The sequence below is a fragment of the Podarcis erhardii genome (genome assembly GCF_964252035.2).
Source record: "Podarcis erhardii genome assembly, chromosome: 15".
NCBI lineage: Eukaryota > Metazoa > Chordata > Lepidosauria > Squamata > Lacertidae > Podarcis > Podarcis erhardii.
The window spans coordinates 17,129,365-17,146,664 of NC_138505.1; the positions used below are offsets into that span (position 1 = coordinate 17,129,365).

General features: G+C 46.2%; 1 protein-coding gene across 8 annotated transcripts in view; it reads right to left on the reverse strand.

Annotated features, from left to right (window-relative positions):
• The window catches only part of LOC309330700 (death effector domain-containing protein), a 39,759-nt gene extending 25,053 nt beyond the window's left edge, over positions 1 to 14,706 (reverse strand). Inside the window, exons 1-7 of one of the 8 annotated variants that reach the window (XM_081842523.1) lie at positions 14,549 to 14,706; positions 13,767 to 13,794; positions 12,775 to 12,836; positions 8,770 to 9,177; positions 7,392 to 7,499; positions 4,604 to 4,750; positions 2,650 to 3,568 (exon numbers count right to left, since the gene is read on the reverse strand). In XM_081842523.1, coding sequence (XP_081698649.1) covers positions 3,192 to 3,568; positions 4,604 to 4,750; positions 7,392 to 7,499; positions 8,770 to 9,094 — 957 coding nt within the window. In that variant the 5' untranslated portion in view covers positions 9,095 to 9,177; positions 12,775 to 12,836; positions 13,767 to 13,794; positions 14,549 to 14,706 and the 3' untranslated portion in view covers positions 2,650 to 3,191. The other 7 variants (XM_081842525.1, XM_081842522.1, XM_081842530.1 and 4 more) reach the window with 7 other exon arrangements.
• Between the last annotated feature and the right edge of the window lie 2,594 nt (positions 14,707 to 17,300).

Consider the following 17,300-nt stretch of genomic DNA (forward strand, 5'->3'; position numbering starts at 1 on the left):
AAACAGAGGTATTGGGGTACCAGGGGAAGAAAAGCCGATGTAATCTGGGCATGAGCCGCTAAAGGTTCTGGGCATGAGCCACTAAAGGTTCATGCAACGCATGAAGTTTTTGCCTCAACTGGAAGTTACCATTTTCTCTTGCACACACAGGTGAGCAAAGCACAGACCCCTGACAGTAGCAGCAACAAAAGGCAGATTTTTTTTATTATTATTCTGAGGAAAAACAAAGCTACACTGGGATTATGACCAGTTACACTGGAAGTTCCTTTAAAAAAACAAAACCAGAAGTCACAGATTTTACACAAATTTGTGCCAGATGTGTTCTGAAATGGGGAGTGTGTGTGCGTGTGAGTGAGGGGGGGTACACAAAGGATAGCGGCTGGGGCCCTTGCACACTTTGCCAAGATACCTTGTACAGTTGACCTTTGGCAAACTTGTGCCCTCTGGATGTTGCAGGATTAACATTCCCATCGGGGCTAATGAGAGCTGTACTCCCACAACATCTGAAAGATGCCAGCTTGGTGAAGGCGGTTGCAGAGCATAAGAGACATTAGATACTTGCACATCAAGTGGAATATTTCCCAACCAATGCAGGATTAGATTTTGGCTCAAAACCTGATTACGCAATCGATCGACTCGAGTGGCATAGCTTACCCTGGACTGTACCAACTTCAGGCTGAAACAAGGGTTGCTATGCAAGAGTGGCATGTCAAGGAGAAGACTAGGGCAAATATCCTATGCTTTCTTCCTATCATTATTAGTCTTTTCTTTTTAAAGGCTTTTTTGTCCTTTCTAGCCCTTTTCTCTCTGTTTTTTTTAAAGCAATTTACAGAATGCAAGGTAAGAGTTCTAGTTTCTTCTCCCCCCAATAAAACAAGTATAAAGACCATGTCTTAAAGCTAAATCAACATGCCCTTTGTTTTTCTGTACATTAAAAAAAAACCCAGTTGAAATGGTACAGCCCAAGGGTAAAGAGCAACGCCACTTGATTTTGCCTGCCAGTCAGATAAACCGCCCCACCATTGGAACGCTCCTGTTCATACATTTCTTAGATGGAGCCTTCTTGTTTGACTAGTAAGCCAGAAAGAGAAACTTGAAGAGCAGTGGGGGGAAGTGAGTGAATACTACCATCTGTGCCATCTGAAAGAAGTCGGGGGGGGGGGCCCTACCAAGATTATATTGCCTGGGTTGGGGGGGAAACGATGCTGTTCAGAAGTTACAGGCTTTCTGGGATAGGCATCCAAAACCCAAGGGAAACACCACCATGGCTTGCCAAGGCGATTTCACTATACGTACTTAGTGTAATCCAATGGAATCCCAAAAGCAGCATGTGTAATTCACCCAACGGAAACACAAAAATCCAGGAGCAAAACTTTTTTAAAAATTAAAGAAAAAAGAATAGATAATCCCTTTTAAAGAGTGACTTGGGATACTTGAGCAGGCTTCTTCCTACCAATACGTATGCATTTATAATAAAAAATAATTGATTTCCCCCACTAACAGAGCCTAAGGAAGTCCCAATCCATCTCCTGGGGCAAGGAGTCACTGCATCTCAAGTTGCAGTCTTACCAAAACCTAACAGTGCATTTTAAGCCCACCTGCCCTACCCAACAATAAACCACCAGGGTCCTCTCTGCCCCCTGCACTGGGAATGTTCACCCCTCAGCTTCTCCCAGCAGCTCAAAAAAAGAGGCGGGGGGGGGGGGAAGCTTATTTAATATAGGACAAGACACGGGAGGCAACTGCTGTGGTGCCCAGCACCACCTGAACAGAAGGCAAGAGCGGAAGGAGCTCCTGCCACACATCCCTTTTGCAGCCTTCCAGGGGAGTAAGCCAAGAGCCAAGCCCAGATCGAGAAACTGGAGGATCACGTTCCTGGGAAAAAAAACAAAATGGCAAAGGAGGTGGAAGGCTGGACTGCCTTGTCCTCCTGGCTCTGATCTGACACAGCCATTCGCAGCTGGGACAATCCCTTCCACCTCCTCCTTGCCCTTTGCACCCATGCAAGGCCGGCTGTGGTGCTTGTGTGGTTTCAGAGAGGTGAGAAAAGGCCTCAGACGGGTGGCCCTTTCTCTGTTGTCTTTGGAGGCAGACGATCCCTCCACCAAAGGTTGAGGGAAAGGCACACACAGTGGATCGGGGGGCGGGGGGGCGGCTGGAAATACTCTCCGCTCAGGACACACGTCAGGGGAAAGGGTTAGGTGGGAGGGAGAACAAACACTCAAATTTAATTCAGCTGAGCTAGCTGGGCTGGGACAAAGCACGCTCTTCCCACACACACAGAAGAAAACAGTCTTCCAGAGCAGCTAAGGTCCCAAAGACCATTTCATCCCTTCTGTCTGGACCCCCACCCTTGCCGCAACTTCCTTCTAGGCGAGGGTCCTTCCCATCCACACTCCTCACTCGCCAACAAAGTCAATTGCATAACCATTCCTAAATCCAACTGGCAGGCCTTGAGTGTCACTTTTAAGAACATTGCTACATAGAGGGGGCAGGTGGTGCGTCTGGTTAAGATGCAAGCGCTCTCTTCCCCAACTCCACTCCAAGACGCCCCGTTCCTCCCCCATCCTGTCCCACCACCCATGGAACTCACAGCTTGAAAGAAAAAAACACCGGTGTTAAGATGTTCCTGGCACAAGAAGAGCCACGTTCAGGTTTGCTTCTTATTTTTAATATAAAGAGTGGAAGTCTCGCCTTCTGGACCTCGCCACACCTGCTTAGACCTTTCTGGGCAATGGCACACCACAGGACAGTCTAATGTTTTAGAGAGACAGTACCAAAAAGAAAACAAAAACAAAAAAAAACCAGGAGAGAAGTAGACAGCACAAGAGAGAATGTGGTTAAGAAAAGACGAGAGACCAGAGGAGCATCAGTCAATGAGCGAAGATGCCCAGCTGGCCTGCAGGGAAAGGGCCCCTGCATCTCCCTTGCAGGCAGGGAGGAGCCCAGGAATTTCCATCTCCTGTTTTGGTTCCCAACTGGGGGGAAAAGAAAAAACCAACCACAGCGCTCATCCTCGTGTCGAAACAGACCGTACAGTTACTCAGTACATGGCAGGGAGCTTGAGGTTTCATTCCTTTTAAGATGTTTTTTTTCCTTTTCTTGAGAGAGAGAGAAAAAAAAAATCTGGAAAAAAAATCATCCAAAGGAAAGGCAGAGGACAGGGTGGGGGGAATAACAGCAACCGAGGTTCAAGGTGCCGTCTGGAGCATCAAGTTCCTCAGGAGTTTCTGACGGCCCACCTCGTAATCCTCTTCGTCCACGTTGACCAGGAGCTTGATGGCCTCGTGGCCCACCGCTTGCTTGAGCGAGTCTGTGATGAAGACCCCCTTGAGGGCCTCCAGTAGCGAGCCGTTGATGTAGTCGCGCCAGAAAGCGTCGAGGTAAGTGAGCTCCGAAAACTTTATGTCACAGATGATGGAGCCCAGGTCCCGGGATTTCAAGATGGTGTTGGCCTGGCTAAAGCGCTCAAACTGGCGCTCCAGGGGGTCCTGCTTGTTGGAGAAGACGTTCCCCTCCAAGGCCGTTTCGTGCTGGCAGTACTCCGCTCGGACTCGCAGGCGGATGTCTAGAAGGGAAGCGCCAGGAGACAGGAGATACGTTAATGCTCTCTCTGCTTGAAACATCCAAATGTCCCAGATGTGAGATCTCAGGAACCAGGTGCTCTTTGCTAAATGGTAGGAGCAGCTAATGTGGTGCCCTCCAGATGTGGCTGGACTACAACTCCCATGGTCAGTGACCAGTGGGCCATGCTAGCTGGGACTGATGGGAGTTGCAGTCCAACTGCATTGGCTGCCTCTTCAACTGGTAGGTCAGGACCCGTTAGTGGGTTGCAGCCTGATTCAAGGTGGGTCACGGCAGGAGTGCTAGCACCATGCAAATATATTGTGACAGATTTAAGAAATGGGTTCCCAAATGCACACAGTCATACCTCGGCTCCCGAACACCTGGGGAGTCGAACGTTTCAGCTCCCGAACGATCGAAAACTGGAAGTGATTGTTCCAGATTTCTAATGTTCTTTCGGAAGCCGAACGTCTGATAGGGCTTCCAATTGGCTGCAGGAGCCGCGCTTTGGAAGTTGAACGGTCTTCTGGAACAGATTCTGTTTGACTCCTGAGGTACAACTGTATTTGGGTTAAAAGTGGATCCAGGGTCTGAAAAGGCGGAAGATACCTGGTTCAGAAGCCATTAACAAAGGAATAACAACAGCAACTCATTGGAGGGGGAGGGCAGGATATAAATTCTATCAATAAATCAATCAAGAGCAGTCCTGCTGCACCTCTAGCTCCAATATGTCCTGCTGCAAAATCCTATGCCCAAAATGTGTTCCTCATTTCATACCCTCTCTTTGCCTTTGGCAATACTGGGAGGGGACAAACTTGTACCAGAGGCCTCAATGCTGATCCCCAATGCTGTGGAAGGGTCAACAGTGTGATGTCTCTGTCTCTCTGTCACACCCCCCCCACACACATCTGTCTCAGCACAGAAGATTGTTGGGCTATGGGATAGTCCTGGGTCTTAGCAAGACCTGCATTCAGAGCATCCATCTTGGAAGGGGAGCCAAACATGGCTGCCATGCCGCTGCTACTGTCAGGATCCTTACCGCACGTCTGTTTGTCTTTCGGGTCTGGCGTCACCGACTTCCTCCTTTTCCGCTGGCTCCCAAGGAGGGCTCGTCCCCGGCCAGGTCTCTTGGTGCAGATCTGGGGGCCTGAAGAGGAGCAGCAGACCAGCGGGTGGTGGGGAGGCACTGGGAGGAGGCACAAAGGTGAGGGCTCAGACAGCTCAGTGCAGGACTAGAGGCTGGGAGTTATTGTTGTTGTTGTTGTTATTAGGTGGGGTGGGGGAATGCACACATCCCACTTCACAACCCCAAGAGGCTCTCCAGGCAGCTGACCAAAAAAAGCCTCACGACAATAACACTCACAGCCACATAAAAGAACAGAAACAGAAAGAAGCAAGATTTTTATCTTTTCCTCGGGGGTAACCCCTGGTCTTGCTCATTTGGCAGCATCACACAAGAACGTAAGAGCCGTCTGGATCAGGGCAATGGCCCATCTAGTCCAACAGCCTTTTCTCACTGTGGCCAACCAGATATCCATTATGGGAAACCCGCAAGCAGGACCTGAGCACAAGAGCACACTCCTCTCCTGTGGTCTCCTGTAGTTTGTATTCAGAAGCATTACCTGCCTCCAACAATGGAAACAGAGTATAGTTATCATGGCTAGCAGCCATCAGCAGCCCTCTCCATGAATTTGTTGTCCTCTTTTAAAGCCATCTAGATTGGCGGCCATCACTGCCTCCTGTGGGAGCAAGTTCCATAGTTTAACTATGCGCTGCATGAAGGAGGATTTTCTTTTGTCTGTCCTGAATACTGAGGACTAGTGAGGCAGGGGCCCTCAGTAAGACAGAACTTGCTCCATCCTTAATGGAAGCAAGCCTAGTAGGCTGAAGCATCATCAGAATACAATTAAATACTGTGTAATCTGCATCCTGCCTATCCCGCTTGGAGCCTAGGCTAGTTTGGTGGTGGTGTGGGGAGGGGTTCCCCATTTTAGCCCGGCCAGCTTCTTCCACCCACACAGACACCACTTCAAACCTGCAAATCAAATCTAGAGAGAGTCTTCAAGATCTCAAGATGTTCCATAAAAATGCTTAATGTAGGGGGGAATGAGGCTTATTCAGAGACCTGGTGACAAAGCAATCTCAAGATCTTAACGGTGACAAAATTAAACACAACCTCCAACTGTCTGGAAATTAATGTTGCTTTATAAATACTATGTCTGGACTGCTAAATTAAATGAGCAGAACTGACAATATTTATTTCACCAGGATTACAAGACCAGGACTGGCTCCTACTTTTGTCATTCAATACAGACTTGCCTAGCACTTGGAAACAACACCTTCAGAAACCTTTCACTGGGGCAAAGAACAAAATTCCTGGTTTCAAATTGGTGCTGCCTCTACTCATCACTTTTTGGCTTTTGCCTCACTTGAAACAGGGGTGGGGAACCTCAGGCCTGAGGGCCAAATGCGGCCCTCTGCCCCTTCCTTTCTATCTGGCTAAATTTGCACTAACAGCTAAGAAGTTGTGTTCTAACCATATCGAGAATTATAATACATTATAAATTTTAATCCAATATTGTTACCCTTGGATGGTATACACAGCAATTAATGGCTGCCCAGTGACTTTCCATAACACATTTCTCTTTTAATTCATGTACTGCTTTGGAAATATAATATTTTATATATTGTAAAGTATGTACAATATACTTCACTGACTGACTGCCCTCAAAACCACAGACAAGTTGCGATTTTTTTTTAAGGTGGGGAAGAGCCAGCCACACCAGCTTGAGCTTATCAGATAAAAGTTTGGGATAAAAAGTACTTAAAAGTAAATATTCTGCCCACCAGCATCCCAGGCCTTTTATATTGATAACTAAGATGAACAAGACTCTGGATAAATGATGAGGAACCTGGGACTCTCACTGGGGACAGCAACCCCATCTCCATTCCATCCTCCGCATCTCAACAGACAAGGCTTTTGCCCTTAAAAATGATTCATGAATTCATGACTAGACATGCTCACCTTTTATGTAAACAGTTTACAGATTTATTTGTTTTTACATCAAGTGCTCTAAATAAAAGAAGTTGCCAGAAACACACAGATACAGGACGCAACTCAAGGTTAGTATTGCCAGAGTTAAAAAATCACTCCACCCTCATGTACTCTGGTCTCCAAAAAGCAACCAGTGTAACAACCTGCCACTGTTGAGGCCTGGGCTTTCACCAAGGAGCAAATCAACCCTCAAGGGATCAAGAGGCAAGGAGCTCTGTGGTGCATAGAATCCAATGCCCTTCTACTGTGGCAAAGGGCTACAACAAAGCTGTGATTCCTATTTTGCAGGGAGTTTGACTAGACACTCCTTTGGGTCCCTTCCAACCCTACAATTCTAAAAGAGCACCTGCTGTGCATGCTCAAGTTCAATCCCCACAGCATTTCCAATTAAGGAAGATCTCTGGTAGCAGGACTGGGAAAGATCTTCCTTTGCCAGAGACCCTGAAGGACAACTACCAGTCAGGGGCAGGTGGACTAGGTGGAACAACTGGTCCAACTCTGTCTAAGGCAGCTTCCGGTGCTCATCCAACTCTCTGGATTTGGCTGGGAAACAGACATTCAGGAATAGAGCCACCAAGCAGATGTGGCTAGTGAGGCCTCCCTATAGGGAAGACACAGAAGCTGTCCAAAAAGCCGGGTCTGGATTTCTCTTGAGGTCCCAAACCACTGCATTAAATGCTGAGGGCAGGAATGCCCGGAACACAAAGGGAGGGCACTGAAGGAGACTAGCTGGACAAAGGCTCCTGACATCTATCTGGCCGCAAAGTCTCACCAGATTTGTGTTGGTGGGAAGGAACGTGCTCTGCGCTGCTGTGGGCTCGCGGCGTCACGTAGCGAATGGAAGTCTCTTCTAGGTATTTGTCTACAAGATCTGGGCACACTGAGGAAGAAAGGAGGGGCATGTTAATCAGTGGGGTGGTCAACAAGAGGAAGTTTACCTATGAGATCACCTTTCGCTATATATGTGCACCCACTCAGCTGCTTCAATCTACAGAATCGGAACTGTTACAGGTGCCACATAATGCCTGTTCTGCATCTGTAAGAAACTGATCTACTGTGGCAGAACCCACACTTTGGAACTCCCTGCCTATTGGCATCAGGTGAGCGCTGTCACTGTACTCTATTCAGAGTATGTTTTTTGTTTAGACAAGCCTACCCAGATACTGTGGAATGCTGACATGTGTTTTAATCTGTTTTTAGTTTATTGCTCTTCTTTATTATTTTTTAAAATAGTTGTTTTTAACTGTTTTCACTGATAATTTGGCACCTGAGTCTTGCCCACCACTCTTCATTCTTCTCGGGAGGCTAATGGTTTTAAAATCCTTGACACTGTTTTTCTACCAAAGGGTTTTATAATTATAAAAACTATTATTACTACAAGCAGCGACCGTTTTAGGCACATCCAAATGACGGGCAATTGCCAATGCGCAGGTCCTTTTGTACCTGAAAGAAGCAAGAACAGGAATAGAATGGGGGCAGAATGGGGCACACTTCTGCATTCTCTGCCACCGTGTGCAGGGGCTGGGAACCCCCATGCAAAATGGTCTTTGCCTGCACTACTATTGCTACTCGAGGCATATAATTAAATACTGTGGTTAAAAGGGACAAAAAATACAAATAAAAAGATATGATGGAAGTTCAAATAGGCAACAAAAAGCTAACTGGTATTTAAAAAAGGAAGAAGTACCCTCAGTCTGGATAAATACATCACTATAGTTATGTAAGGTGACATGGTGAGAGATTCCAAGGAGGGGAGGAGAAAAGTAGGCCAAAGTTTCAGACGGGCTTTGCGATTGGTGGTGGAAAGAGGAAGGCGTGGCAAGGGTTCTGAGAGATAAGCTCATGAGATCTACTACGGTGTCATTTCACACCCTCTTCTTTTCACTCACACCTCCTATTTCAGCGCTACTTCTAAAAAAGACCAGGGCTTGTAGAAACTGCTGCAGAGCCATAACATGACCAGTTATTTCAAACACTTGGCTGTTTCTGACAATGCCTGACACTCCCTGACTGAATCTTTTTAGATTGGCTGAAGACCCAGCTGTAGGCTTGCACCTGGTTCACCGTTGGGATAAAGGGTATGCATGTGGGTCAGCAGATGGGCTACACGCAGCCTGCTGTAGAAGACCCCCGAACCAGAGAGGACCTACCGGCCTTCCTCCTCTTTAAAGTGACATAGGGCAACAGGTCGTGGCGGGTGATGATCCGCAGAAGCTGAAGCACCTGGCGGAAGTTGGTTTCGTCGCAGCGGCCCTGCCTCTCCAGCGCCAGGAGGAAGTCCCGCCCACTGCGGATCATCCCCCTTTCGTAGTCGTCAATGACGTCCACAAAGAGGAAGGACAAGACCCGGACGTCGCGGTGGGTCAGGTGGGTGCCCACGATGTCAAACATGCGGTGCAAGCTATAGAGCCCGTGCTCCCGGTCGCCCTCCTCTTCTGGCCAGGCCTGCCGGCGGCTCCGTTTGAAGGCGGCCATCTCCAGCGACTGCAGGGCCTGCTCGGGGCCGCCCAGTTTCCACGGGGTTCGAGGGGCGTGAAGTGGCTCCTAAAAGTGGGACACTGGATAAAAAAAAGAGAAATACAAGATCTCTTAAGAGCTCTGCTCACTGAAAGGTAGGGAGGGTGTATGTCTTCACACAGCACTATTTTTTGCTGCAAACCCATCTGAGATACCACTCCCATGCTCTTCATGCAGGTACAGGAGTGGAGAGAATGAGAGAGATTTCTTCCCCCCAGGAGATTAAAATTCCTGACACACTGACAGTATTACTTTTCAGAATAACATTAAGAAGAGCTTGCTGGATCAGGCCAATGGCCCAGCTAGTTCAGCATCCTGCTCTCATGGTGGCCGACCGGATGCCTTGGTGGGAATCCCCCAAGCAGGATCTGAGCACAACAGCACTCTCTCTCCTGTGGCTTCCAGCAACTGGTATCCAGAAGAATTGCTGCCTCTAATTGTGGAGGCTGAGCAGAGCCATCATGGCTAGTAACCACTTATCCCCCAAGTTGGCATTGTGATTGCACTTTTGTGCACCCAGTAAAACAGGGCTGGGGAACTTTTGGCTCTCCAGATGTTGCTTGAACTGCAGCCCTAGCAAGCATGGCCAATGGTCAGGGATGGCTGGAGCTGTAGTTCAGCAGTATTTGGAGGACCAGAGGTTCCCCACACCTGCATTAAATGCACATTAGTTTTATTAGATGTGACTATTTTAGTTCTGGGAAGCTACTGCAACATGGAATGCCAAATAAAACATTGTAGATGGGCAGTCTTTCCTGTTAACAGTGTGCTAAGCTTTCATTTGTGAACCAATTGCATCAAAACTGAGTACATGTTTACCCCCAAAATCCCACACTATTGATTCCATACTATTACCCCCCAAAAGGTCTCTGTGAGGTTGGCTAGGCAAGAGACAGAGGCTTCTTGTGGCCAGCCCAGTGAGTTGCATAGGGCTTATTTACAATAAATCCTTTGGTTGCTTTTTTTACAAAATGAAATTCTCCAAGCCCCATTTACATGGGTATCATAAGAAATGCCTGACCATGACAGTTTTTATACTTGCATAGATGGCATACATTATCACAAGGGGATGTTTCTAGATGATAGAAACTCCTGAGAGAGAAAAGACAAAAGCTCTGCATGCCCAGTTTCAGGTCATATGCAATTCTGTCTTCATCCCATAATGCAAACTGAAAATAAGGGACCTATAACTTTCTTATCTCTTTTTCATGGAGTGGCAGTCATCACCATTTAGAACAGCAACTAAATGCTATATATATTAGAATCATACAATTGAAGATTTGGAAGGGAACACAATGGTCTTCTAGTCCAACCCCCGGCAATGCAGGAATCTTTTGCTCAACGTGGGACTCGAAGCCATAACCCTGAGATTAAGAGCCTCACGCACTACCAACTGAGCTATCTCATATATATAATATGTATATATATATTTAAATTGTGCTGTCCAGATCAGCAACCTGATGCTTCACTAGTAAACTAGCAGGCTTCCTAGAGCTCTACAGTCAATGCTGACATCTGAAGAAAGCAAGCAGCAGCAGCAGCACACACTTCTCCCAGGCTGTGCGAAAGGATCTTGTTGGTTCTTACCTTATTCATTTCCCTGTGCAACTGAGAGGGGACTTTGCTTCTCTCCTAGGCCCTCTGCAAGTCTGTTGCCCAGGGGAGGGGAAATGAGTTGGTAGCAAACCACAAAGAACAGCTGGCTAGAGTAAGCTAAACTGACATGCATGCACACTAGATCTCGTCCTCTGATCTGAGAGATTCCATCTCTCAAAGCCCTTTAACACAATCACTGGCATGAACTAGAACCCGTACTCTACCCACAAGCTTCTATTAAAATGCCATGGCATGAAATGTGTGAAAGTGCACTTTGATTTCCTACCTACCTCAACTCCAAGGGGAGCCAGCAGTTGGTTCAAAAGTTAAGCAGGCTGTCTCCCATAAGGGATCTGCTGCATGAACCCTGCAACTATAGACCTCCCCCGACGCCCATTATCTGCTCCCATTTCAGACCCTGTTCTACTTCACTTTCAGCACAACTTCCTGATTCAGTCCCTGATCCCAGATTATCTCCATTTACTGCCACACGCCATGCCTCTGACCCTTCAAGACAGCTGACCTAGTTCATGGCTTTTCCATGGCTCGATCATGACCTCTGGTGTAACAGTGGAGCCAGAGATTCCCAAAGGCTCCTGTTTCAAACCCCAGTACTAATACAACCCAAGAAAACCCCAGGTTGCTTGTGTGTGTCTTTTGGAAAAGCAGTCACTCAAAACAATGAAAGAGGATCCCTCAAAACTCACAGAAAGGACGCTCCGTTAATTTGGCTGATATACAGCAGAAGCGGGCTGTTAAGAGATAAAGTTTGCTTGTTTCTCTAAATCTGATCCAAAAATGAGGTCCTTGTATTTTGTCCTGGCACTGCCACTGTAATGTCATCCGATTAGAAAAGTATAGTTTCACAATGCATGATTATGCTTAATAAGCTGGGCAATAGTATTTCTTTTCAAAGCTATCACTGACAGCCTGAAATTCATGAACTCTGGCAAGCGCGAACCCCAGGACACAAAGACGCCTTCCTGATTTTGTTATTTAAAAAAAATCACCCCCAGAATTGCTCCACACATTATAACAACCAGGGGCTCTTCCACATGTACACTCCACTATTATGCCCCAACCTCCCCACCTACAATATTTTTTTTCTTTTCTTGGGGGGGGGGATCACATTGGCCTGCCTTACAGTACCTATTTCAATGATTACTGAGAGAATGCACTTGAACCTTCAATTCATACTCCCACAGGCAATGCACCAGCAGCCTCAGTGTAGCATGCACTCCACCCAAAGCTGTCTTGTACAAAAGACAGACTGCTGGTCAAGCTGGATGACCTCCTCTCACAGACAGCAGGTCCCAAGGTGTGGGGCAGAGGCGACCTTCCCAGCCCCACTATTTAAGAGTATTTCAGCTAACTCTGAACCTGGGGCCTTCTGCATACAACTGAGGTCTACAATTCTTCCTGCTGAAGTTCACTGTACTCCTGGCGAGGGCACCAATTCAAAACATACATAATGAGTGCTGAAGGAGAGGGGTATGGGATGAAAAGAGAGAGTTGCCAACAGGCCACAGCTGAGTCCATAACTGAGCTCTTAACTACAAACTCTTTTTTTCTGAAAAATCACATACACCATAAGGACATTCTAATTGACTGCTCTAGGATTATCTCAAAAGTCACAGAAAACAAAACAAAGAAGAGGAGCCACACATTGTGCCCTGATCCGATATGCCCCTAAATCCTTGTTTGAATTTGTCCAAGAAGCAAACAACAGCTATGTTTCATTTGCACCAACCAGCATGCACCAACCAGCATCCCCCATTCTAGTTGAGAGCTCATTTACAGTGCTGTCAAGAGTCACTCTGTGGAAGGAGGTTCCTTCCTCCCAGCCACTAATTCCTGGACAGCTCCAGAAACTCGGTCAAGCTCCACAGGGCAGGTCAATCAACAGGAAGGCAGTTAGCCAACCACTGCCTTGCTCTACTTATGTTAATAAGCACCATGAAGAGCAACTGAAGGGAATGAATCACCACCAGGCATGTCACTGCAGAGTTTGGCACAAGTTATCACCCAACAACATACCGTACCTTATGTCTTCTTGTTTTCTGAAGGTTCCCTCTTTGCCGCGTTTAGATCCAGTCCTGCACAGCTGGCGGGGCACAGAGGCCAAATGTGAACATACGAAGTCTCTAGTCCACTTTGCTTTACTTTTTAAAATTAAAAAAGACAGACCAAAAAGAAACAAAAAACTTGGCAAATGGATTTCATATATGGCTCATGGGAGGACAGGACAACTTTTTTCTCCTAAAGTTAAAATTCTCACTACATGATTCTAGAGCCCCCAGTTTCCAAACCCTCTCCATCTCTCTTGGGCTTTAAAAAGAAATTCCACATAGGAAAAGTCCCAAAACCATCCAGTAAAGTCTGGGGGCATTGATTTATTTTCTTTTGTTCTATCTTAACTTCTAGCAAGAAGACCTTTCCTAGCACTCAAATACATATACAAAGTCACCAGATTCACCAATTAGCGAGGCTAATAAAAAATAAAAATAAAACACAAACTTATTGTATGTTTAACTTTCAGCTGTGGTACACTATAAAAATATTTCATGGCTAATATTTAGTACTTCTCTCTCACACACATACAATTCTATTTCATCCAGCAGATTAGAGTCCTTGCTTTCCCCCAAAGCAGAAAAGTTACTGATCAGTTCTTAACTTTTCATATATTAAAAACCTAATTCAAAAGAAATAAACCTCTCCTGAATAAGAGCAAAGCACATAGCTAGCTCAAAATAGGATTCATCAGAAACCCCTAGCATATTAATGCTCAATATTTAAAGTACAATACCTACTATTGGTTTCTCTCTCTTATTTTCATCAAGCAATTAAGAACTAAATTCATTCTTTGATCTACAGTACATTAACATGTATCCCCTTTGTTCAAAAACAAGGAAATCTAGGCTTCTTTATTTGAAACACAGAGGTGAATATTTTTAATCTCACACAGAGCGCCTTACTTTTAAGTAAAAAAAACCGGCCCACACCGTGCCACATCCACCTCCTCTTTTCCTGTTACCTTATTATTCCTTCCTCTGCTGCCCCTTCTGCTTAATGATGAATGGGGGGGAAATTAAAACAAAAATAAGGACTGACAAGGTAAAATATCACAAGCGTCTTAAGAACCACCAACGCGTGAGCTGGGTTTTCTGGGGCCAGGTCCACTAGCTCCTACAACTGCCCTCTCCCCTGTCAACCCATCAATCTCTCAGAACCCTGTGCCCCCCAAAAGGTTTCCCACTATCCCCCCCAAAAAGTCCAGGGGAAACTGAGTTGGTGGGGCAAATGCTTTAAAGGGCCTCCCCTGCCCCTTCAACCTTTGCCAAACTCCCCAGCTCCCCTCAAATAAGACAGGAGAGGTTAAACTTCAAGGGGGCGACGAAATAAAAGGGGTGGGTTTCCACTCCCCCCCTTACCTATTAATAAATTCCTCATCAACTGCCCCTGCTCACCCCTAAACCACCACCTTACTCAGCCCTGCCTAACGGGCAACTGGGGAGGGGGGAGGGAATACTTTAAGAGGGTAGTTTTAAATCAAAGGGAGGCGGGGGGGGCTTGTATTTCTCCCCACCCCACCCCACTTTCCTCCCTCTGGCTGATGGGGGTGGGCCCTTCCGCAGCTGGGGTGGGGGGTGGGAGTGGCCCTTCCCTTCTCCCCACCAGTGAAGGGTTCCCTCTTCCCCAGCCTGTGACCAAACGGGGTGGTGGTGGTGTCTCCTCCTCCCCCTCCCCAAAATAGGCCTCAGGGTCCTGCCCCCCCTTCCCTGCTCAGGGCCTGGGCCGGCTGTCTAGGCCTCTCACTCTCTCCTCAGGGCCATCAGGGCAGCCATATTGGATCCATCCGCTCCTCTCCAATCTCTCTTCCTCCTCCTCCTCCTCCCCCCGCCCGGCCGGTTCTGACCCGAGCCTCGGCCGCGGCTGGAACGAGAGGAACATCCGGGCAACCGGCGCCTCCCTCCTGCCGAAGCAGGGCTGCCCACATCCGGGCATCACCCGACCTAGCGACCTACTTCCTCCCGGTTGGGGTGGGAGGCAGCGAAGCCGCCGCCGCCATCTTTCGTGATGGATAATAACCTAACGGCAGCCATGTTTGTTACGGGCGAAAGGGGAAGGGGTGAAGCCGCCCGCGCCATCTTTTGTGATGGATAGTAACGCTTTCAAATACTAATGGTAAAAAGAGCGTGGGGCGGCCATGTCTGTTAAGGGCGACTAGGATGGCTTCACTGCTAATAGAAATAATGGGCGTTCGAAGCAAACTCGGGTGTGGAAACGGGCGGAGAGGAAAAAGAAGAACGATTATATCCAAGAGGGGTGGAAAAGTGGATGTTTAAATGGAGGACGGTTTAAAGACAAAGTGGAAAATAAACAAAAATGTGTCCGGGGTGTGGGTGGTGAGGGAAGGAGAAGAATTCAGCCCCAGCCCCGATTTCCTTTTGCTCCTAGGATAAAGAATGGTGAACAGAGTGCCTCTGAGTAGGTACAGATTGCAAATAAATGCACCACAGGATGCTCGAGAGTCGGTTTGTTTAAAAAAGAAGTGAGCCCTCAGGGAAAACTTAACACTCCCAACATTTCACAGATGAAAACAGATGGTGCTTGTAGCACTATGTTTCGTTACTATTACATATTATTAATTACCCGCCTTTCACACTAAGGTCCCAGGACAGGTTATAATAATTAAAACGTAATATTAAAAACAGTCCAAAACAATTTAAAACGGTTGTTTTTCTTGTATTTTCGGGATATTATGTTAACAAGTGACTAAAGTGCCTCTCATCCATAGAGCAGAAAAATAAAGCATAACCAGTAAAACGCCTGGAAGACACAAGTCCTTACCTGGTGTCTGAAAGCTGTTAACGCTGGTGCCTGGCACTGAGGCAAGCATTCCAGGGATAGGAAGCACCAGCTTAAAAATACTTATCAATTTGTTAGTTCCACCTCCTCTACTATTACACATTGGTGGAGAGTCTTTTCTGCCTGCTGTATCAATTTATTCCGCAGCAACTTACAGAGCTAAGAAGGTTTGTTGCTTAATGTTAAAGATATACTAGCAATTTATCCTTTAAATTTTGACAAGGCAACGCCAAGGGGCAAAAAATGATAAATCCCAGAAAATGTGACAGCAGGCATGTATTGGGGAGGCAACTCTATATCAATTTGACACTTGGAAATGTCCTAGAGCTGTATGTGTGGCCACAGGTAAGAAGAGCACACAGACAATTGCTATTAATACCGGTGTCCAAATTTTCCTTTGGCAGTGACAAGCTGTAGTGAAGTTTCTTTACATAAATTTGACATTCTAAGCAGAAGACCAAAACCATCTGTGAGGAAGTCCAAAACCATCTGTGAGGAAATTCAACATATGGTTGAATTTTCTAAAGATCACAAGGAACTTAGAAAAAGACAGGCAGCTAAGTTGAAAGGGCAACACTGCTGGAGATTGTGTTCTTTAATTATATCATATTCACTAGAAACAACAGCTGTAAAGGAAAAAATAGATAATATGGCATTGGTTGTACTTAAAAGTGACCCATCATCTTAAACATGAAAATGGCTTAGCAACATGAGAAACTGCCTTGTATGGAGTCAGACTTAGCTCAGTATTCACTGACTGGCAGCAGCACTCCAGGGTTTCAGAGATTCCCTACAGATGCAGACCCTCCAAGTGTCCCTATTTTTAGAGAAGCTGTCCTGGTTTCTGATTTGATCTTGGAATGTCCCCCTTTTTCTCAGGATGTCCCATTTTCACTGGAGAAATGTAAGAGGGTATGGTGTTGTCTGACCCCAAGCTATCTGAAGGCAATCTTGTATTGGGAAGTTTTTGTTAATGTCTAATGTTTTATTATGTTTTTATATATGTTGGAAGCTGCCAAGAGTGGCTGAGGCAACCAGATGTGTCGGGTATAAATAGTAAAATTACTTTTATGGAATGGGACATCCCTGTTTCCCTGAATTTGGAGCATCTGCTTTGCATACAAAAGCTCCCAACTATGAGCAACAGCCCTTACATTTGAAATGCTTATGTTCTGAACTTCCATCAAAATATGCTGGTATCGGGGTGGATCCCAACCCCATTATTGCATTTTAAGCCTCTAAAATAAGGAATCAAGCACTATTCACCCTCTAAAAATGATAAAAGAAAGGGGAGTGATAATCTGAAACAGAAATTTTGCTTTCCCAAGTAAAGAAAGGCTGACACAAGAGACAGACACTATTCTGGTGATTGATAGATTAACTGCATTTATCTGTATTCTTAGCTGAAGCCACTTACAGAATAGCTGTTAAGTATGTTAACTCACAAATATAGCCTACAATATCTCAGTAAAGCATGCACAGGAATGCATCTGGGAAAGGCAATCCTAAACATATTTACTCAGAAGTAAGTCCTGCCAATTCCATTAGCAGTCATGCTCAGGTACACAGTGTGTAGGACAGTTTAGGACTGATTTTTGTTGAGCAGCTCAGATTTTTTAAAAAAACCAACGAAGAAACAAATGTGGTCAAAATGCCGAAAGCTTAAGGGGGTGGGGAGAAGTAGTAGTTAAAAGAATTA